This window comes from Oculina patagonica, chromosome 6, assembly GCF_052425735.1.
Source record: "Oculina patagonica isolate OP01 chromosome 6, crgOcupat, whole genome shotgun sequence".
Classification (NCBI taxonomy): domain Eukaryota; kingdom Metazoa; phylum Cnidaria; class Anthozoa; order Scleractinia; family Oculinidae; genus Oculina; species Oculina patagonica.
In genome coordinates, this window is record NC_135763.1 from 12649475 (window position 1) to 12673002 (window position 23528).

At 38.3% G+C, this 23528-nt stretch overlaps 2 protein-coding genes and 1 long non-coding RNA gene across 3 annotated transcripts; 2 read left to right on the forward strand and 1 right to left on the reverse strand.

Annotated features, from left to right (window-relative positions):
* The first annotated feature begins 650 nt into the window (after window positions 1-650).
* Window positions 651-14546, forward strand: LOC144658884 (uncharacterized). The gene is made up of 12 exons (XM_078519374.1): window positions 651-977; window positions 2019-2302; window positions 2980-3211; window positions 3988-4232; window positions 4975-5199; window positions 7930-8103; window positions 8813-9050; window positions 10844-10971; window positions 11456-11573; window positions 12567-12635; window positions 13200-13271; window positions 13968-14546. The coding sequence occupies exons 2-12, from the start codon at window positions 2048-2050 to the stop codon at window positions 14336-14338; spliced, it is 2127 nt and encodes a 708-aa protein (XP_078375500.1). The 5' UTR covers window positions 651-977; window positions 2019-2047; the 3' UTR covers window positions 14339-14546.
* Window positions 14547-14663: 117 nt separating this feature from the next.
* LOC144658917 (uncharacterized) lies at window positions 14664-16998 on the forward strand. The gene is made up of 2 exons (XR_013571802.1): window positions 14664-16369; window positions 16437-16998. It is a non-coding gene; the product is annotated as an uncharacterized LOC144658917 (long non-coding RNA).
* A 1013-nt stretch (window positions 16999-18011) lies between these two features.
* LOC144658909 (ATP synthase subunit O, mitochondrial-like) lies at window positions 18012-22865 on the reverse strand. The gene is made up of 7 exons (XM_078519413.1): window positions 22779-22865; window positions 22625-22675; window positions 21765-21948; window positions 20728-20787; window positions 20214-20326; window positions 19144-19230; window positions 18012-18463 (listed from the first exon to the last, which is right to left on the reverse strand). Exons 1-7 carry the CDS (start codon window positions 22827-22829, stop codon window positions 18350-18352), a joined length of 660 nt encoding a protein of 219 aa, XP_078375539.1. The 5' UTR covers window positions 22830-22865; the 3' UTR covers window positions 18012-18349.
* Window positions 22866-23528: the final 663 nt, after the last annotated feature.

The window sequence follows — 23528 nt, forward strand, 5'->3', positions numbered from 1 at the left end:
CGAGAACTTTTTGCTAGCTATATTTAGTTCTGAAATATTAATCGCTGGGAATTTTTTCGGAAAAAAATCTATGATAAGATCCAAGGCCAACCAACAATTTTAAATAGTACAAGATAAAACTCAATCCGAATAACGAAATCTTCATGGTGATATTTACCAAAGTAAGTCACAAGCCTTCGCTTGATGTGACTTACTTTGGTGAACTATCTATTCGGATTGCGTTTTATTCTGTATTATCTATGACAAAGTTTGTAGAGATTTCAAACGCGTTTTCAATGCATAAACCAGAGAAAGGAAAAACTCGAAATATGTGCTAGCAGCATAAAATTTGCGTCGTCACGCAAGTGGAGGCTTCAGTGCTTGGGAAAAATGTTTTGTAGATCTCGGGCTTCACTGGAGATGCACAAAACATTCCTGCACGCAAATCAAGACTAGTGTCAACAGAAACTCGTGATTTGGTCGTGATACATGCTAATTTTGACCGATTCGAGTCAATGCATTTTTGCGTCGCGTTCAACAAACTTGGGGAATCCCCGGCGTTACGTTGAAATTGATGGACCATATGTCACGCAACTGAACAGCAATAACCTTGAAGAAAACACCAAAAAATGCCCCAACAAATATCACCCCTCAATTGAAAATCTCCTATAAGGGTTATCAACTTGCAAAAGTTCTGATCTAAAATGCTGTTCACCATAAACTTCGTTTCTGTTCATTGCAGGAATCACTTCCTGTCGTTCCTGCTATAGGGTTGTTCCGGGTTTTTCCCGGAAATCAGAAACGCATCATCATATGACTGGGCCCTTCCCGTGATATGAATGACTGCGTAATCTGATAGGTTCCCGCTTTTCCACGAAATACTATGCAGGATTACTGTAAACGTGCTGCATAAATTTCTAATCTTTCATTCCAGTGCAGCTAGAAAGGAGCAAAGAACAGATTGCTTTTATACAGACGTTGAGCAAGACTCTTATAAGGTAAGAATTTGCAAACGACATCGTCTGATTGCACTTTGCAGGACATTTCTTCCGCTAACAGATTTTGCTGGGAATCGGCGTTAATCGAGCCTTGGGTTTGTCGAATTTGGTCAATAATTGTCACTCGCATGATAAATGCATGAAATCAAAGGTATTGAAGTCGAGAAAAATATCATTTCGTATCCTCAACTTTGAGGTTAAATTATAAATGAGGGCTAGCTGCCTATTTCGATCTGTTTGATCGCCAAGTGGTTTCGAGATCCTATCTTCCGGGATATCTAATCTTCATTAGAAAATACAAAAGTTTCTTTCCTAAGAGGAAGGAACTTTTCTTCTTTAGTGCATGGAAGTAGTGGTCAATATAATCATCTAAGCGATTTGTCAGGCTTGATGGAAATGCAATAATTCGACAGTTTCGAGTGTCGCTATAATTTCTAGAACAATATTCAAACTTGGTTAAATAAATTTTAAATCGCAGCTGCAAAAACAGAGTAGTAAAATCGCTGGCAGATTTTAAGTTTCAGTATTTTGTCTTTTGTTTTAATCGGACCGTTGGTTCAGTAGTGGCAAATTGTGCAATCTTTTGAGTATTGTCTAAATGATTTCTGAACCGGAAACTCCAAACCAATGAAGCGTTTTATAATAAATTTACTAAATTTCACAACTATGATTGTAAATGGAACAGCGAAGCAAATTTAAAGTATTAGAATCCCGTGGTTTTTCAAATATATCATTTTACACGGTGAATAATGAAACATAAATAGCAACTAAAGTGTCAGATTAAAGGGGAATGGCCATGTGAAGGAATGTTGAAAATGTTTTGTCTTACCGCGGGCCCGACTTGTCATGTCACGCAATACTGCGTAACGCAAAACGTCACATTGTTTGAAATGCAACCTCCTGGCTTCGGTTGTCTTCAGAACGCAACATACCCTCCCCTTTTCGTTTTGGACATCTAACCTAGCTTTTTTAATTGTTCATTAAAGCAGTTTTTGGTGGAAGTAACAATTTATACAAACAAGTTTTTGCTAACGTTCACAGGTGGTGAGTTCTAGAAAAGTGGCATTACAATGGGAATTTGTTGTACTACACCAGAATTCAGGCCACCAGGCATCCACAGTAAGCCCTTAGTGCGTATGTGTTCAACTGGAAATCACTTTTCTAACTTTGCTGACATTGGGGATACAGTTGTCCTGTTTGTCGATTTCGGTAAAAATTTCAAGCCATTGCCACGCCGGAATCAGCGGCATTCTTTGGGTGGGGCCACTGCGGGATTGGTGTGGCCTGATCAACGTCACCAAGATAATGAACATGAGCAGTATGAGGTGAGTATCGCTTTGAGTGCCCATGATCTTATTTTCACAGAGGGGGGAGGGGGGGGATACTCTCCAAAAATATGGGTGGGGTGTGTGGTACCACTTTAAGAAATCCTTGCTCTATTTCAGACCTTAGCCAAAATTTGATGCCTTATTTTAGACCAGACTGCACCTCTGGAGAGAAATAATATTATCATGATTTTAAAAAGTTTCTTCTTAAACCATACTTAATTTAATCAATCAAAACTTGAGCCAAATACATGTAACCGGCATGAAGTGCAGGAAAATGTGTGCAAACGAGTCACAATAATAAATTATTATTATTAGTTTTGGTTTTGGTTTTACTTCTGACTGGTCAAAAAAGTAGCAAGCAATTTTAACCAATAACAGACCATAGTGAAACAAAACCAAAGCAATTCCAGATTATTTTTGACACTTGATAGGAAACTGCTCTGATAATCAAATAAAAGTGAAATTGCTCTCTAAAGTTAAATATGGAACATTATACTTGGGGGAGGAAAGATTATGTGAAAAGCACATGTGAAAAAGACTCAACTCTCAACTCATCTCTCTCAACTCAACTCTTTCTTGATTGTCACATTTATAAAACAAATATTATTTGTCTCTAATTTTAATTGAAGCTAATAATTTTAGTGGCTAAAACAATTCCACCAATTTTGTTGCAGATAAAGCTAGCTGGACTCCAAGCATTTTTAAAAAAGATTAAACCAAAAGATGACAACTGTACAAGTTTTCGAGCACAAGCAAAGATTCTAATGACAGATGATGTCTTGAGAGACCCTGGTGGGTTGGTTAAATTTGTTGTTCCATACTGCAACAGTGAAGGTGAATACCAGATGGGTAATGAAGTCACTGAAATGGATGACGAATATGACCACAATCACAGAGTTTACAATCGTAAGTATATAGTAAATAACTGCAACAATTAAATTATAAGGAACTTTGTGTGACTCTTCCCCGAGTTTTACCTTTTTCATACCAGAAATAAACATAAGCACTCCTGAGTATAAGCCCGTGGACCTACCGGTATATCAAAGAAAACAAAACTGAGTTTATAATGTGTTTAGCACCCTACCTCCAATAAAAATTTATTATAGCATAGCATATATAGCATAGCATAGCAATATAATAAATTATTAAAAACTAGCAATAGTATATTGCAATTCTTGCATCTTGATTGGTTAACAGGCAATAGTATATAATGAGCTTGTATACCAATGACCACAAATTTGGTAGCCAATATGCGTCAACAAAAATAGCTGGGTAGCTCAAATATTGCAATTACTTGGGCGTTTTTAATTACAATAAATTTCAATCGATCTTCACATTTTCTGCACCAAAAAAAATATTCCAGCAAATAAAAATATTCCAACATTTATCAATTATTCCACTCACGCTTGTTGGATATGAGTTCATTATAGCCAACTCGGCACTACACGCCTCGTTGACTATCTACCATCTCATATCCATCGCGCGAACGTGGAATAATTGTTAAATATAACATAACACAACATAGCAAAACATAACATAATGTAACGTAACATGACATAACATAACATAATATAAAAATAATCATAATCATACCGGTAATAATAATAACAATATAATGTGTCTCTACCAAGCTTTGGTTTAATTTGGGTTAAATTATTACATTCTATTAATGAAATTTTTAGATCCACTGTGGGATGACTTAATAGTGCACAACGAAGACATAAGACAAGATATTCGACATCGCACTTCATCAAGACTAGTTGCAACCACATATGGATCTATGGGACGGCAGCGGCGCAGTCTAAAGGCATCTGCGCGGCATGCAGTACCAACAGATGAAGTGGATGCAGCTGCTGCTAGTGCTAGTGTGGAGGTTTTGACTGCAACTGATGAACATGATCCACTGCAAGTCGACTGTGGTCCAAGTGTGAGTAGACTGTAGTATTTTATCCAGGAGGTGAACCAATACTTAAACTAATCCCATCTCCCCGATCCCTAGGTAAAGTCTGCATTAGGCTATCCCAATGGGATACCCGTGATCATACTTCTGGGTGAAGAGAGGCACTGTGAGAGAAAAGTGTTCTGCCAATTTAGAACACAATAAAATGACCCTGGCCAGTGTTTAAACCTGTACCACTCAATCTGAAGTCCTGCGCTAACCATAAGGCCACCACACCTCCCTAGGATTGTAACAAACTTAATTATTTAAGTCCACTAGTTTAACTGAGCAAAAGGACTCCCAGTTTTGACCAAAAAAGCCTGGTACCTGTCATGGAATTCTGAATCTCTGACAGAAATATATATGGCATGATACTGTACGTAAGTCCTTAGTTTTATTAAGTAGCCCCTCCCCACCCCTTTACCCCAGAAGAGGCCCAGCCAGGGTAAATTCCGACAAGGGATATTGCCCAAAAAGTAGTACAGTGACAGCACATAAAACAAAATCGCGACAAACGACAACCCTCTTGGAAAAACTTAAATTCCGACAAGGACAAGTAATTTTTCTTCAATTTTACTACCGACAGTGACGCAAAGTTTGATAAAACACGACACGGCGCATTTTTAAATTTAGACAAGCGACACAGGAACCCCCCTGGCAGGGCCTCCCAGAACATGTACTAGCTGGTTTAATTCTGTTGCCGCAAACCAATATCTTTCCTTCACTACAGTCACCAGGCCCTAGACGTTATTGGCCAGATTCCTGGGAGATGTCTCGCTGGCGACCTTGTTGTGATCCACTCATACGGTCAGACAACTGGTTCGCAAGATTCTGGGCTGCGTTCTTTGTAGCACCACTAACAAATGTTACTGGCCTAAGTCTGTACTATCAACTGTACTTGACAGAGATATTCCATCTCAGATTTGGAACAAAGCTTGGTCACTACATATTCATGGTACGTAAGTTTGAAGTGGATTAATTCTGAGACAACATAACTAATTATATTTTTCTTTTCTCTGGCAGTGTTTTTCAGCTCATTTCTAAACAAAACAACAATGACTCTAACAGCAGTTACCGTAATGATTCGATTAAGCGCCTTCCTTCCAATAAGCGCCCCCTTCCGAATAAGCGCCCCACTTCGAATGTGTTTTTGTTAATAAGCGCCCCTATTCCAATTAGCACCCCCATTATTATAAGCGCCCCCATTCTTATACGCGCCCCTATTCTAAAAAGCGCTTCTATTGTGGCTCACTGCCCCTACTGAAGTCGTCGACGTCGAAAAGATAAACTCATGAACATTCACGGTACTGTACATGCATGCCGTACCGTACATAATGCAATTCTTGCTTATGTAACTGAACTTTAAACAATTTGTTACTGTTACAGTTTATGTTATTGTTAGTTATTTTAAAATATATTAAAGTGCCTATGAAGTAAAAATTAATTAATGTTTATTTGAAAGACTTTTTCAAATAAAGAATAATGGCGTTTACCGTTTTGAAAGATCTTCTTTCGTTTAGGAGATATTCACGTTTTTGTGTTATGCAAATGAGGAAAGTGATGATGTCATAAATTGTTCCACTGAAAGATAGATCACAAAATCAAGGATATCTCTGAAAATATAAAGGTGATATTTCTGAAACTTGGCATCAGCAGTGACCTTCCTTAAAGGTACAAGATGGCTCATACTATGATGTAACCATGGCAACACTCTTGGTTCCAGGCTCTTTCTGTCATAAACCAAATATCTCAATTTGCAACCCTTTAAAGTGGGACAGAGGGTCCAGCTTGGAACACACATAATGCCCTATTACCCTAACTCTCCTCATTAGCTTGTTGGGAGTGGATCATCTTTGATTAAGCAAAAACTGGGGATATCAGTATTAATTAAACTAGTAATACGTGACTCGCAGGGCCTCGCGAAGCTCTGGGTTGGGGAGGCGGGGGCGGGGGGGGGGGTGGTGTTATAAATAAGGAGTGGATTATTTGAAGTTGAACATTGTACATATTCAATTTTCCACAGTAGGCAGGAAGATATATTTGTTAAAAATTAGTAACGGGCATGGCCGCGACACCCTCGTTCCCAGGGTCTACTCCGCTTTGAAGATGGCGGCTCTTTCAGGTTCGTAAAGAGGTATAAAGCGTTGGGAAGCGCAGGCTATTTTCAAAATCATCGACAAATTATTGGATAGTCGCAGTTTGGACATTTATTTGAGGGCATTTAAAAAAAAAAGAAGAACGAACGGCAGGAGGATTCGAACCCTCCGCCCGCGCGCCCCTGATGGCGATGAAAGGTTTATAGCCTGAATAGGCGTTGAGGGAGTATTATGTGGAAATCAGTGTTATTTTAATCTGAAAAGAAAAACGATAAAAATGAGAGGCTCAGGATTCGAACCCACAAAAAAAAATAAGGAAAAAAAAAAAAAACCCTAGCCGGATTCGAACCCGCGCCCTCAGTCCCGAAGATCTGATTTCAAGTTCGACGCCTTACCATTAGGCCACCAGCGCGCGGCGGCCGTGTGATGTCATTTCCGCCAGACACCAAGCTCACAAATATATATATATACATGACCGTAAACTCCACACGAGATTTCATCCCGCCTGAGCCCTTTGAGGGACAAAATTATACACCCCGCTACGCTCGGCCTTCGGCCTCGCTTCGCGAGGAAAAAGGTATTTGCAGCAAAACTGTTGCCATGGCAATTGCACGACAGGTGTCATTTTGTGTCTTTTGTGGTGTACATTGACCGTGCCAAGTTTGAAGAACACAGCTCAAATATTCCAAGAGATATTCTTGATTCAGTGCTTTATCTTTTTGTTGAACAATTAATGACGTCATCACTTTCCTCATTTGCATAATATAAAAACGTAAATATCTCTAAAACGAAAAAAGATATTGCAAAAAGGAAAACGCCATTCTTCTTTATTTTGAAAAGCCTTTAAAATAAACAGTAATTATTTTTTACTTCATAGGCACTTTAAATTTTTGTTTTGAACATTTGGTTGTTTCGCAAAAAATTGAATAAGCGCCCTGTCCCGAATAAGCGCCCTGTCTCGAATAAGCGCCCTCCCTTAAGGTGCAAAAAGTAAATAAATGCCCCGGGCGCTAAATCGAATCATTACGGTATTTTAGATTTTAGCACCCAGCTTAGTGGCCAATCAACAAATTTTAACCTGAAAAAATGTACCTGCATAAGCACCCTCTTCATTTTTAGGGGAATTCTCTCCCCCTCCCCCAGGGGGGTTACGGTGCCTGTTCATGGCCAGCCAGCACCATTTTTTCGCGACTTCTATAGTATTTATTAAATCTGTAAATACCCGAGTTAGAGTTTTCGTCATTCCCATTGAAGCTGTTTTACACAATCGTCATAATTTGAATAATTTTAAACTCTAAATATTTTCATTAAAGGGGTATTAAGAAAAATAAAAAAAAATGCCCTCCTGTTGTTAAGAGGGGGTAGGAGGACTGGTGCAAATGGAGGGAGGGTATGTTGAAATTCTCCTGATCCTACCCTTTTGTAAAACACATATTTTGCTGACCCTCCCTCCTTCTTAACCACTCACCCTCCCTTTTCCCCTGCATACAAATCATTGCCCTCCGCCCCCGCCCCATATTTGCATCAAAGCTACAAGTTCTTCAGAGCTTCATGTTTCCTAACTTTTTTTTGTTCGCCTTTCGTCGCAGCCTTTGATTGTGATGATGATGTTAACCTTCTTTGCACAATGGAGATTTGACAGCTCCTGTTATACTCTGGTGAATACTGAAGTGCTCGTTCTAAATGGATCTGCTGTGGTGGCTTTCATACTGTTGCTCTGGTACACACTATGGGGGTTGATCCAGAGAACACCATGTATGGGGGTAAGCATCAAATAAGGCTTGATCATTATAATAAAGAGCCAGGGGCCCAATTTGTTCCCTTGGGGGACACCTGCCGGGACATCACACCACTCTGAAAAACAATCCTGGCCAAGTTTCACTTGTTGTTTGTGACAACACAGGAAGTCGAAGATCCAAGCGATGATGGCCTCGTGAATGTCAAAGAGGCGAAGGTTTTTGGATCAGGATTTCAAGTCACGCCAGTTTAACCCTGTTTTTAAGACTAATAGATTTAGAAATAGTTTTATTGTCTCTAATGTACTTGAGTTTGGATTTTAATCACTCTTGTATAGTTCTCTAAGTATTTTTACATTTTATCGTTAGTTTTTAGGTTGCGAAGTTGTATTAATAAACTATCTATCTATCTAAGGCTTCACTGTTAAGGCCTCCTATTTTGTCATGGTCAACCTGCTTCGGGTCACTTGGTGAGAGTGAAAAAGCGAGGCTTTCCCCGACCATTCACCACGGATACATCACCAAATTCAAGAAGTGACGTCAACAATGCCGTTAAGGCCTGGCAAAATAGCTGTACATGAGCTAGGCACCGGCCACCTCATATTAATTAAGTGGCCAGTTGTCAAAGTCCCAAAATTATTGCCAGTATAATACTGTAAATAAATAACCTTTTCTGCCAACAATTTCGAAGCATGAATTAAATACTTGGTGTTTCTATTTTACACATTTCTTCTAGCTTTTCATGATCCTGCCCCTTGGCGTCATGTACATCCTTGCAAATATTACATTCCAAATGGCCGTGAAGAATTCTTCACCAGATGATTTAAACTGCAACGATTGTTGGAACTACACACATCATTTTTCTGATGATGTGAAATACTTCAATGCCTTCAAGCTCATTAACTGGTACTACAATCCATTACTCTGGGTGGTTGTGTTGTGCTTTGGTCAAGCAATCAGTCACATCTTTGAACGTAAGTGGATTGATTTTAAATATGAAAATCTTGAAGAGAGTGGCGTGGTAGCCTGATGCCAGTCTGCACAGTATGGCAAGTGCATGCACGAGCCGTTTTTCTAAATGTTCATTGTGCACACCAGAATTGCAGCATTGCCTGCACGCAACAGTTAACTGCAGCATGACCATGAACATGAGTTCCTGATTTCCAGACGGATCTGCATGCATTCTGCCATACTCTGCGCTGCAGACGGGAGAGTTGAAAACACTGACCCCCGATCCGAGGACTACCCACTGACCCCCCACTCCACGGATCACCTACGGACTACTCCGCGGACTACCCTTACGGAGTACCCCTACGGAGTACCCTATAGAATGAAACGAATTTATGTTTACGGGGGAAAGAGACAAGAGAAACCTCTGTGCCACTTGCACGATCGATCGAAACAGCCGCCATCTTGATTACCTCGATCCAGTCCTTCTTGTTACAAACTCAAACGGGACTTCATCGGCTAGTACTAAAACCAGGAACGCCGGAATATAAAACCCGGAACAGATAAAATGTATATCGTGTAACCCTTACAAATATAAAGAGCTAACCATAAACAGGCTAACCGAAGTTCATAGTAGGCTAACCGATGAATAGTAGGCTAACCGAGGTGAATTGTAGGCTAACCGCAGTGCATAGTAGGCTTGCTATTCACTCCTGTTAGCATACTATTCACCTCGGTTAGCCTACTATGAACTTCGGTTAGCCTACTATTCATCGGTAAACCTACTATGAACTTCGGTTAGCCTGTTTACGGTTAGCTCTTTATATTTGTAAGGGTTACACGATATATTTTATCTGTTCCGGGTTTTAGTATTCCGGCGTTCCGGCGTTCCCGATTTTAGTACTAGGCTAGTCCCGTTAGGACTGGCGGCTGTTTCGATCGATCGTGCAAGTGGCACAGGTAGGTTTCTCCTGTTTTTTTTTTTTCCCGTAAACATAAATTCGTTTCATTTTATAGGGTACTCCGTAGGGGTACTCCGTAAGGGTAGTCCGCGGAGTAGTCCGTAGGTGATCCGCGGAGTGGGGGGGTCAGTGGGTAGTCCGAGGATCGGGGGTCAGTGTTTTCAACTCTCCCGCTGCAGACTGGGCCTGATGGCTTAACACTGGATTTCAAATCAAGGGTTCCTTTATTGAGCCTGCCCAATATCTTTTTACTGGAATCAAATATTGGACAACCTCAATCAACATAGTTTATTTTGTTCTGCACCTTTGATGGCATATTTTCTGAAAGTATCAGATCGCCAAAATTAGGATTAAGACGCTCATGTAGAGGAGACTTCATAGATCGTTGTATTTTATTACCTTTAATTTGTTATAATAGGGTTTAAGGTATCTGTGATGTATTCTGGAGATACAACATATTTTAGACTGGAGACACCCCCTGAAGGTATACAGTAACCTTAAAGGAGCAATATCACAATAATTATTATTTTAAGTCATTTTTCTAAAACCCTCAAATTGAAATGAAACTTAAAATTGTAGTTTTCTACAACGAAAAACACCAAAGGAGTTGAAAAAACATGAAAATGAACCAAGAATGGTTTGGACTGAAGAAGACTGAGACGCAATACGAATCAGAAACTCAAAAAACTTGTGAATTTTTTCAAGACACCTTGTCCTTGACATTGTTCCTTTGAGAGGCACTAATATTATGGGTAGTTGAGGGGAGGCACTTACTTGGGGGGTAGGAGCTTCATCAAGGAACGGTAGGTATCAATGGATTTCTCACATAACGATTTCTCTACTGACTGTCCTTGCAGCCAAGATTCCACCACGCGTCAATCAGACTGCGCACTGGATGAGTTGTACTGATATGTTCAAAAAATATGGATATCCCAAGTCGTTTGTGATTTTCCTTTCACAAGCAGTATTTGGAACTATTGATGAGGTAATGTTATGTTGGATAGCACATGTCACTAGTGTTCAAGTTTTGGAGTTATACTGTATATTCCTTAATATTTTATGGTTGGGCAGATAATTATTCACATCGTTTTCTACAAAATGACTGCGGGTATTACCAGTACTTATTAAGTTATCAAATAGGGATTTAATATATTCTTTGACCACTTTATTTTCCTTGTAGTTAAGAATTCTTCTTTTTCCCCTTCTCACAAAATTTGGTCATTCTTCTTTGTCCGGTGACTTAACTCTCAACCCGCACGTGTACATATCAATTTGTATTCGCACTGTTCCAAACTGCTCAAACCAGAAAACTAATATAGGGTGAGTGTAGTTAGTGCAATACAGTCTTGTATTGCTCGCTCTCTTGACCTTAAGGACGTTTGCAAGCATGAAAATCTTTTAAGTTGAACATTGATTTTTAAACTTTCTCACAACTGATTGACTCACTGAGTTACAAATTTTTTCATCAGCTTTGTGCATCACCAAGGCTTCTTCCGTTACTAATATTGCGAGTATGTTTCACTCTTGGCTACTGTCCAAAGGAATGGGAAGTGCTCCAGATATTGGTGAAAAAGTCCATACAATATGGTAAGAATTTTTCATCAGTGTCACTTTACTAACTAGCAACAATAGAACAACATCAGGCGCGGATCCAGAAAAAATGATGACCGTTTCCTGATAACAGAAGCGCAAAAGTGCGAGCCTCCAGGTCCAGAAACATGCTTCCCCGACAAAAAGAATAGATTTTGACTAGTCCCTTAAGTGCCATTTTTCCGGGTATTTTTCGGACAGGATGAAAATTATTTGTTTTTTGGATGTTTAGACTTGGAAATTTTCTTTAACATAATAAACACTAAAAATATTTATTTGTGATAAAAAAAATTGACCGATTTCCGTGAAACAGTAGTGGAAACCAGTCTGGATCCGCGCCTGAACATATAATTAGACAATAAATTATAAGAAAGCTATGGAAACCAGTCTTCAAGGAAGTCAGTTTCAGCATGGTGGCCATCAACATGTGATCATGTGTTGACAAAGCTAACTTTAAGAGTATCACAATGGGTCTGTTATGAGATATGTACATCCAAGTTAAGGGGTCATGAATCGTCCTTTAAAATTTTGCAGTGCTTAAAAAATTAGGCTTCTGCTTAGAATCGTCGCAAAATATTAGTGGGCGCTTGTTTGCTTGCATATTTTTACAAGTGTTCATTGCTCACAAGGCTAACCTTTTTTGTCAATGCTCGTGCTCGCAAAGAAAAAGGCTGTGCTTGCATGCTCAAAAAGACCATTCAATACCCCAAAGTTATCTCATGCAAAATCCGCTAGACCATTAAGAAATGCTCCTTTTCATCAATGTTATAAGCATACAGTAAAAACCAATTTATCAAACCTCCACAGGAATTGAAAAGTGGTTTGAGAAATTGGATGGAAAATTGCTGTGATTGACTAAGTGAACAAAATCCAAGGGAAATGTCTTTTGGTTCAAGTTAACAGGAGGTTGAAGAAATCAAGAGTTCTACTGTATTTATAGTACCGGTAATATGATTTTGTTTTGTGTTGAATTTGTCATGTTTTCAACAGGGGACCCAGCATTAGATTACATTGGCACAGGTGGTGCAGAGTACCTTCCTGAAGATTCTGTGATACCTGGTAGGTATTAGCAATACACAAACACTTATGTTTGAATGTACCGAAAAGCCCTTATTAAAACTAGCAAGTCAGCAGAGATAAACTTCCCTGAACATAATTATTTTGTCACAAAACTTTGTTTCTTGTGAAGCTAGGCTTCTTGCAGTCCCCCTTTTCTCTTATCTGACGAGTGTTTATATGCAATCACCGTAAATGTTCCTTCATTATCTCCCAGCTCTACACAGTGAGTGGAAGCTTGCCATTTTTAGAATGCCTTGGTTATGTGACGAATAATCAATACTGAAGACCTGTCAATCCCTTTCTTTTGCAAGGCGAAAAAGGTCCAGTCTTGCTGTCTTGCAAAGTCTCAAATTTACTTTTCAACACCCCACACGGTTAAGCCCCAAACTTCTCCTTGATGAACCTTACACATTTCTTGTAGAATTTGTTGGTGGGATTTTTATTAAAAAAATCAAGTGTTTTTTTCTTTGCTAATTGGGTACAATATTATTGTTAGGAGAAAATGTGATGATCACAGGTGCTTAATGCCTCTTGATTCACAAAATATCATGTAATTTCTTGCAGACGTTTCGATATCCGATAGTGGAACCACTGGAGAAACCCTGGACACTAATGCTTATATTGGCTACAACATTGGTAAGATGGCGCTTTCTCTAAAAAAAAACAGATTTCCAATGAACCATTACCTTCATCCACACTAACATGGGCAATCTACAGACATGAAAATATCTTTTGCTATTGCTAATATTAAAAAATAACCAAATTAAGTTCCAGTTATATGTACGTACACCTATAAAATCAATAAAACTTAGAAAATAATTTTCTAAGTTTTATTGATTTTAGAATAAATTATAGAATATAGAACAGTATAGAATTGAAAAAAAAAGGCTCTACTCATCATACCTTACACGCAAGACTACAATTTTTGCAATAATTATTATTGCAAAAATAAAATTGTAGTCTTGCGTGTAAGGTACGACGAGTAGAGCCTTTTTTTTTTCAATTCTATACTGGTAAGTGTCAAAAATAATCCTGAATATGGAATTTACTTGGTTTTGTTTAATTGCACTTTAAGCTTGGTGATTGATCTAAAAACTGATGCCACTTTCTCAACAATTGTTAGAAATAAAACTACAACCAATTGCAACTCGCTCACACCTATTCCTATGCTTTCTGTCAGCTACATGTATTTGCTTTAAGTGTTGATTGGTTTACCGGATTGTCTGTGTCTTTTGCGATATTTGGACAGTGATTACTTTGGTTTTGGTTTCATAACACTCGACTGAAAATCTCTCATTGTAACCATTTATTAATCTCTACTTGTTTTAACAGGGAAGCTAAAAAGGCACTTGAAAGAGATGGAATCTGTCCTAACTGATGACCAGCGTAAAATACTTAGTGACCCACGTACATTTAAATACAGCGTTGATGACCATCGTGATGACTGGCTTGAACATTTCATTGTAGTACGGCATTATGTTGCAAAATATGAGCTACAAGTCCACGCATATGGCCCGTTCCGAACAAAAAAGCAAGACACGCATGCTCAAAATGATAACAAACGTATGGACAGAGACTTTCCAGAGAAGCACCATAGTAGCTTTCGTAACTTCTTGAACCAGGTGCGTTTTCACTTGTGGATGATGGAGGATGAAATGATCACAAAAAGAGCATTGTCTGCTTGTTGTGAAATGGAGGTTTAGATGGAAACTACAGTGGAACCCCGTTAATACGGACACCAAGGGGACAGGCCAAATTGTCCGTATTAACGGGGTGTCCGTATTAAGCGGGGTCTCAGAAAAAAGTAACGGATACATGTTTTATCGACACATGGACGAAGGCAAACGTTTTTAAGACAATAAAACGTTGTTTCATTGTACTGTTAATGTAAAAAAAATGAAAACTGTGAAAACTGACTAAAATAAATAGTTTTTACACGATCTATTTAGACACTCGAACTAAACTTTACTATATTTAACAGTCAATTATTTGAAAATGTCGCAGCTTAACTATATACAAGAAATAAAACGTATTTCAACAGCAACGAACGTTTTTTAAAAAGTTTCCTTTGTAACTGAAACTCTCACCGTAACCGTTCTAAAACTCTAAACTCGTTAAAAAAGATGGTAACTTTACTTTGCACGGAAGCTTTTAGCTTGCGACATAACCAGGCGGACTGAAGATTCGACAAAACCTTTGCATCACGCTATTAAGCTACTCTTTGTATTAAAATCGTTTAACTTGTCAAATTCTGTCATTATTTGACCAGGGTCAATGTCTTCAAGTTACCAAATAATCGCGACAATGAAAATTTTCAGTGCACAGATAAACAGTGTCCGTAAAGCGGGGTAAACAATGTATGACAGTTTGTCACTCGGGACTCGAAAAAGTGTCCGTTGTCCGTATTAACGGGTGTCCGTATTAAGCGGGTTAATTTAAGAGAAAATGTATGAGGTTTTCGTCGAGACCAACGAAACTGTCCGTAATACCGGGGTGTCCGTATTAAGCGGGTGTCCGTAAAGCGGGGTTCCACTGTACAAAGACCGATCAGTTGTGGTTAATGGGTTTTAGTTAGGTAGTTAGGTTTTTTGTATTCAGTCAGGGAAATTTAACTTAAAGTGCTTTCCATTTGATCAGATTGACCAGTCAGACCAATACCTGTAAAATGGAACTAACAGTTCATTTTTCCGATTAATCTGAGACAACCAAGTTGAATACTTTCATTCTGCATTTTTTTTTCCTGGTGCCCGAAGGGCAAGAAACCAATTTGACATGGTCAATTCAGGACCATAGGCAGGTGATTGGTGCATCTGCACCCACCCACAGGCCACAAAGGTCTGTGCCTAATTGGGGAGTGAGGGTTAAAATGATGGACTTAAACAACTTGATTTTTCAAAATTTCTCCCTGGAAGAATACCCCCAAGACCCTCACGCCTCTGGCGCTCGCAACCACCTTTGTAAGATCCTGCCTACAACACTGCAATTTCACACACCTTCAAAGCAGACTTTTTTTGTCTTAAAATTTTCTACACAAATCAGACTACTCAATTGGTTTTAACATTTTTCTATTTTATCGCAATGTTTCATAATCAAACTTTTTTGAAGAATTTTTAAAATGATGTCAATGGACACAATAGACTGTATAATAAGCAATGAGTGTTGTTATAATAGTGTAAGTAATAATTATTTAGATTTACAATTTTTTTTGTCTCGAGACATGCTTCATTTTGAAGATATTCTAGAACAATAACTTGTTGTGCAAAAGAAAATAGTACCGTAAAAACTCGTGTATAAGCCGCACTTTTTTGCCGAAATTTTGGGCTCAAAATCGTGGGTGCGGCTTATCTACGAGACCATTGCATGCAATTTTACAGGGCATCTGACAGGATGCGGTGGTGCGGCCGTGCGGGTCCACATAAATCTGCATAAATCGCTCACACTGCATCCTCCACATCTTCTGCGCATTTTGGCGCATAAAACTGAAAAATTGCTCCATTTAATCGACAAAGCAGCTCTTTACTATCCTCACAAACAAAAATAACAAGGGGACTGATCATTTTGAAAAAGTTTTTCCTCTCAAAACAGCGACGAAAACCAAGCTTTTCGTCCGTGAATAATTTTAAACCCCCAGGCGTTCCACGTGTCTTTTGGCGATGGGCCTGGATACTAGTGCCTGGTTACTAAGCTACGAACGCTTTCACGAACACAGCGCAAAATCAGGTGCAAAATTTGATGTAAAAACTGTGATGAACGAAGAAATACCTGTCAACGAATGGCAGAAAAAGATAAAAAATGTTAAAGTTGGCAGAAATGATGTTTATTCTATAAAGTTCTAAAATTCTGGGTAAGACTGAAGTGTTTTCCGTTTATGTGTTTATAGTATACATCCTGCACATCGATCAGAAAGGCTCAAGGAATCAACTTTTATAGCTTTATTGATTGTTGAAATTTCCTCATAATCCAGCATTTTTTCACAATCAACTGGGCATTTTTCCGCCAGGTTTTATTTTTTTCTCAAAATCATGCTTGAAATTTGGGGGTGCGGCTTATCTACGAGTGCGGCTTATACACGAGTTTTTACGGTATTTTTAACAAGCAAAGTGTAAACCAAGTAGGCAAAGTCAAAACAATATATAGGCTGTCTTCGTAAGACAAGAGTATAATGTAAAAGGAATGCTTTTGAGGGAGTCACAGAGTTATAGCTGTGGGAAGTTATAAAATCATGGAATTTTAATACATAATTTGCATCTTTATAATTTAATGAAAAGAGTGACAAATAAATATATTTTTAAAAAACAATTGATGGCTGGTTGTGCCAAATGTGTAATAGGCTATAACAATAAAGTTATAACATTGTGTCTTACTTCTCCTTTCACATTATTTATAAAGATGACAAGAAATTTACTGCTTTATGTTTACACTACCTGCTACAAATGCTCTACTGTAAATTTGGGATAACTCATGAATCCTTGTATAAACCCTACCCTGTGACGGGTCTGTCCATTTCATGAGTTCGAGTTCGAGTTAGAATTTCACGTTGAGTTCAATTTCGAGTTCGAGTTAAAATATCGAGTTCGAGTTGCTTGCGGTTAGCTCCACTTTGGGTTGCTTGCGGTTAGTTCCACTCCTATTTGCTTGCGGTTACATGTAGTTCCATTCCTCGAACTCGAACTCGAAATGTCTAACTTGAACTCGAAATTTCTAACTCGAACTCATAAATTTGATACACTCCCCTGTGACTTGGACAGTGTTTTATTGGTGCGAGGTGAAGGTCCATAACAAAGTGAGCATGCCTAACTGCACCTAGTTTCAACATAAAGCAAACTGTGAAGTTGGAAACCTAATGAACAACATTGCATTTCTTGCTGCTGTCAATCATAATAATTTGTACAACATTATTCAACAAACCTTGTAAAACGGAAACAAACAAAAATGGATCAAATTCTACCAATCACAAAGATAATAAGAGAATTGAGGGCACCATAAACGGCAACCGATTGAGCAGAGTTTAATATTGTTATTGAATGGCACAGTAACTGTTATTTTGTTTGTAACAACAGGATCCAAGGATTCTTGTGAGAGGAGAGGGGGGGGGGGGGGGCTGGAGGTAGGCCAAAAGAACCTAGGTTTTGAAAATGGTTCCATATACAGTGATTGTATCATAAAAACAATTTGTTTGCCAAAAAGAACCCAATGTCCTCTAAATTCAAAGCCCGTTGGCAACCATGTGACTCAGATGAAAGCAGATATTGTATTGTCCACCAGTCAAAACAGTTAATTGCTAATCAGCACATTTATACATAATATATATAATTATAATGCTGTCAATACTTCTGTAAATTAGGATGAGTAAACACTCCAATAACAGCCACAAAACATGATACTGTGCCAGATTTATTATTTCCACTGAACAGGATTTAAAAAATAATGAAGGATTCTTCATGGGCTTGGGAATTCTGGCTCGATTGTTAACATAAGATTAAAAAAAGAAAACTTATTTTCCAACATAGTGTTCTCCAGAAAAAATAATGGTCCAGTCAATTTCTCAAGATCCCCAAACACTTAACTCTGACAACGAAACAGAGAGCTTCACAATCAAGTAATCATGTTGAACTCAAAACATCACCAGTACACTGCTGCTGTTGATTTGTTAATCAAAAGACTGAAACTTTAATTGTACAACTCACAAAGCTTGGCACTCTAATCCAAGGATGTTACACACTTTCACGTAGAGCATTTGTAATATTTTTAATCTTTGTGGCCATAGACATGTCAATGCGTTTGTCACCAATTTCAATAACCATGCCTCCTATTACTGTAGGGTCAACCTAAAAATATGGAATGAAAACAAGTAGTTGAAATAACAACAGAATAATAATGTGTGTGTAATTCTGTTGTTTTTATTGCTATGTAACTTTTAAAGTCAAACTTCCCACTGCATATTTGACAAAGGACTGACTATTCTGCACTCAGTTCATGTAGTGAATAACTAAACAGCACTCAGGTTAGCCTAATATATAACACTCCAGTTAGCCTAAAATAGCATTCAGTTAGCCTAAATAGCGCTCTGGTTAGCCTACTTTAGCTAAAGTGTCAGAGTTAACTGAAAAGTTGTTGTCAGTAAAAGATGATGTCCTATAAAGCTGATTGGTTAGTTTAGCTGTGATGTTATTGGTCATAAGACTCCTATAAAGTTTGTCAACAGTAATCTGTTGACATCTCTTTCTCTCTCAACAGCTGTCAACAAATACCAGCACCTTATAGACAACTTAATCAATATGTAAACAAAACTGACAAGCAGACCTCAAACACAACAACTTAATTAGACTAAAAATAGACTGATTGCAACTGTGCAACTGACCAATTACTGTTGACAAACTAAGCAATACTTAAATTAAACATTCAAATGGTCAGTTCTATGTTCTGTTCTGGCACAGAAGTGAAAAATTGCTCCAAAGTAAAAGGTTCTTGTGATGAGCTACACTGCAAAGAATTGCCATTAACTAACCTTGGTTTCAATCTTGAGTGTTTCGGTCTGTTTTACAAAAACTTTCAGTGCTGTCTGCAACTCTTTTAGTTGAGAGCTGTCAAGTTCCTAAGAAAAACAAAATAAACATGTAAAGGATGACTACTGTAGTCCAGGGCTTTCAACAAGATTTGAAGTTGGTAGCTGCCCTTGTGCAGCACCCATCGGAGAGCAATATTAGAAGCTGGAAATGTCCTAAACAGGGAGCCAGCGATTTGTGACAAAGTACCTACAGCTGGGCACTAAATATTTTAGCTGTCCGAGCAAAATGGCAATTCAGTTCATTTGTGGTGATATTGGAACAGGAGTAACTCACTAAATAGAGCAGCCACTCCTTTGGCACCTTTTCACATTTTATTTTCCTCCAACCCTGCACACAAAGTCAATGAAATAATGACAACATGTAATAGTTGAAGGCTACGCTATACACTAGTTAACAATTGTTTTGATAATTAGCTTGGGATTTCTATTGGGTGATGGTTGACGAGGCCAATTTTCACTATGAAACCAATCTCATTCCAAAATCCCTTGCTCTTTCCTGTTGCTAACACAGGTTTCATACCCTTTTTCACAAACAATTTTCTGTACTTTTTCAGGACTTTTCAAGGACTCAGATAGATTTTTCCAGGACTCCAAAATTCACATTTAACCCTTTCACTTCCAAGATCTCAATACTATTTCTCCTTGCTGTCTGTACATTCTTATAATGTTACAAAAATGTAGTTCTGGGGATTCAGTTGTTTCTTGAGTGTAACAGATTTCCAGAACTTTCCAGGACCAGTAGGCTTTTTTCCAAGACTTTCCACTTCTGAAAAGTGCCACAATAAAATTCCAGGACTTTCCAGGTTTTCGGTACAAACCCCGTCACAGCATAGGTTCTGGGAGCAAGACCAACATGAAACTTGACGACCATATCTCATACAATTTCATACTCATGCCGTTACTTTGATCTGTAGACTGTCCCTACTTACACAATGAAAACAACCATGTTCAGGAGTACTCATTATGATAAAACCCGAGTTAAATAATAATTATTCGTGATTTCTACAAACCTTAGCAGTAGTGATTGCACACAACACTTCGCCTCTAGCTGCACTCATAAGTTTACCAAATGCAACCACCACATTGTGTACTAGACGGAGACGATTATTCTCTGCCAAAGTCCCTGAAAAGATATTTTAAAATGGCTTATTTTAACGATGTCTGGTCTAGCTATGCAATGAATTGTTTATTTACAGTTCATAGTGTAAACCAAACTACATCAAGGATGTGGCTTATTAGTTACACTATTGTGCAAGTACACAGAAACTTATTTGGGGGATTCTAGGATTGCAATTCAATCTGACCTGTGTTGATACACAGTAAGAACACTACGACATCAACAACATTTTTTGGTGAGTATACATGTGCAATTTTTACTCATTTGCTTATTTTCGGAAAATGTGCATTAGATGTCATGGCTTATACGTTCAGTTTGTTTTGTTTTATTTGACACAAGGCAAAAATGGTAGCTCCAAATTGAAAAAAAAAAATTATGTCATGTTAGATGTAAACAAGACAACTCACCAAACAAATTGACTGTAAGATCAGAGTATTTCTGTGATTTCAAGACATCGGTTAGAAGTGCTGAAGAAAGAACATCAATACCAAAAATTAGTACCTAGGCATGATCAGACAGCTATATGAAGGCCAGTATAAAAAATATATAACAAATTTTGTAATTTTGCCATAAAAAATAGAAACAAACAGCACCCGGGGATCAGGAAGTACCTGTGCTATGCACATATGGTATATGAAATCATAAACTGTCACATTTTAAGATCATTGGTAAGACTGACTTTAATAAGTTCATTTTGGAACCAAATAATTCAGAGTAGAGCAGATTTATTCAGGAACCGTTGCCATATACAAAAAAAACTGAAATTGGACTTTGAAAAACTTGAAATGCCAAGGTGACAATTTTCATTCTCCATGTGACAAGGTTCCACTGGAATTGTGGGCACACACAAAAAAGTTTCATTTTATAGCCTTGCTGGTTAAAAGAAATCTAGGAGTTTATTCCCTTACAAGTAAAAGTCATAGAGGAGCCCAATGATGGGCCCACTTTTTTTCTTCAGAGATCAAGTTTTCAAATTTCATCCAGATATGATAGATCTTTATTTTTTTTTCCTAAACTTAGTGCACCTTTCAGTGTATTCCCTGGCAGCCCTTAAATTGCAGTAATTTGTCAAAATCCCTTCACAAGGTCTTGTTTATAAAGCCCCATTTTTAATTCTCTTTACAAAGCCTCGGTTCATAGTGTTTTGTGTTTGTGACAACAAAGGGCCAATTTATATTATAGCTTGAGGAATAATGAAAATCTTATTACTTACATTAGTTTTGTACTATGCTGCACTTTGTTTTGTGCATTACTTTTCAGCGTTTGGCTTTACAATGTCGGCTCAGTGGCCTGATTTGCCTTCCTGATCCCTGAGTACCGTAAAAAAGTTATTTTCTGTACATTTGTTTGATTGGTAACAAAGTTGTTTCCTTCACAGGCTACGGTATTTTAGGAGTTACAAATGAAGCGATGGTATACAATTTACTGATGCTTCTTAACATACATTGTTTTTTGTACTTGTCCAGAGTAGGGTTTGCCAGATACTCGGAGAGTTTGTCGTTTGTACTTATAAGCTCATCAACTTTGCTTAATTCACCCTCGACCTTCTCCAAGCTGTTCTGTTTGGCTGCTGCAGAATACATTGCATGAGCATAGCGACCTTCAATGCCAAACACTTGAATAGGTGGCTGCAATAAAAACAGGAACAAATTATATTTTTATCACAAGGTTTCCTTGCTTAAAAATTATTAAATACAGTACAGCTCAGAATTAAGAGAACCAAACATCTTGTTAAAAATGTGCATGCTTAAAACGTGTGTGGTGAGTTGCAATGCAAAACATCTAGCTTCAGAAGCGCTTGTTTGATAATTTGGCTTGTTTGATAATTTCGCTGTGCTTTCATTTGAATTTTGAGGTCACAGTTTCATTGTTGTCCTGGTATTCTTGTTTATATTAGAGTTTGACTTGTCGTTTGTTTTCCATGTAATTTTATTGTTGGTATTCTTTCCAAGGGATCTCAACATGATTTGGGCATTTTTGAAGATATTAAAAACCGAAATTACACTGCACCACCCCCTTAAAGTATTTACTACATTTTATCAGGACATTTCTAACATCGCATAGAATTGTAGTGTAGTATATCACAAGAACCCTATTTAGCTTATATTGATTTTCCACCCGGTCTTGGTCAATAATATTATAAGCTTAATTTGCATAGCACGTCCGAGACTATAGCTAGTTTAAACTGACACTTATAGATAGTTTCTTTCAGGTTCTTGGTAGCTGAGACATGATATCCTCTGATATCTCAGAAGTAACTGTAAAAACAGCAGCATTAAACTGCATAAAAGTGCCGGTACCTACCTTGGCGGCGAGTTCAGCATACCGAGCTGACGAAACACTCAGATTCCGCGCCTGTCATTAACGAACAAAAGATTTATTTGTACGAAACCAGTAGTGAAACTTATATTTTAAATAATTGTTTTACAAAAATTGTGTCATTTACAAAAGAACTCACCAAAAAAGGCACTCTTTCTAGCACTCGACATCCCTTCACCATAGCCGCCATGTTGGTTGGTGTAAGTAAATCTCCCGGATGTATTACTCGTTCCCAGGCTGTCCAAGGCTTTAAGTTTGCGGTGAAAACTGGGGAGACAGGCGCGAATTTTGGATCTTCAAAATGTTGCACATACAGTTGAAGCTCACTCTCGTAAGCGGACAGCTCTACTTACGGCCGCCTTGTTTGAAACCCCGTTTTAACTCCCATACAAACTCTGTATTTCTACATTCCCGTAAGCGGCCGCGGACACTTTCAGAGATTACGACATAGACTTTTTCTTTGTTTTTAAGCTCCCGTAAGCCACCTGCGTAAGCGGACACCCCTAAGAAAATCCTCTTAACAACCTCTGTATCTTGTTTTTAATAATCAACTTCACATCGCCGTACGTCACAATGATTTTACAGTAATTACAGTACCGTATTTCAGTGTTTGTTTTGTCGTCATCCACGTCCGGTTACATTTCGAAACACCACTTACACGCATATTAGCATTATGTTAGCTGGGCAAGCTCCCGTAAGCGGCCATCTATCCCCTACACCTCTAGTGGCCGCTTACGAGAACCATTCTCGTAAGCGGCCAGCTCCAGTTGCGGACACTTTTTTCGCGTCCCGAGGGTGTCCGCTTACGAGAGCTTCGACTGTATTCAACAACCTCACAGACTTATCACGCTCTTTTCATTTCTGACACCCATTTAGTACTTCCATTTTG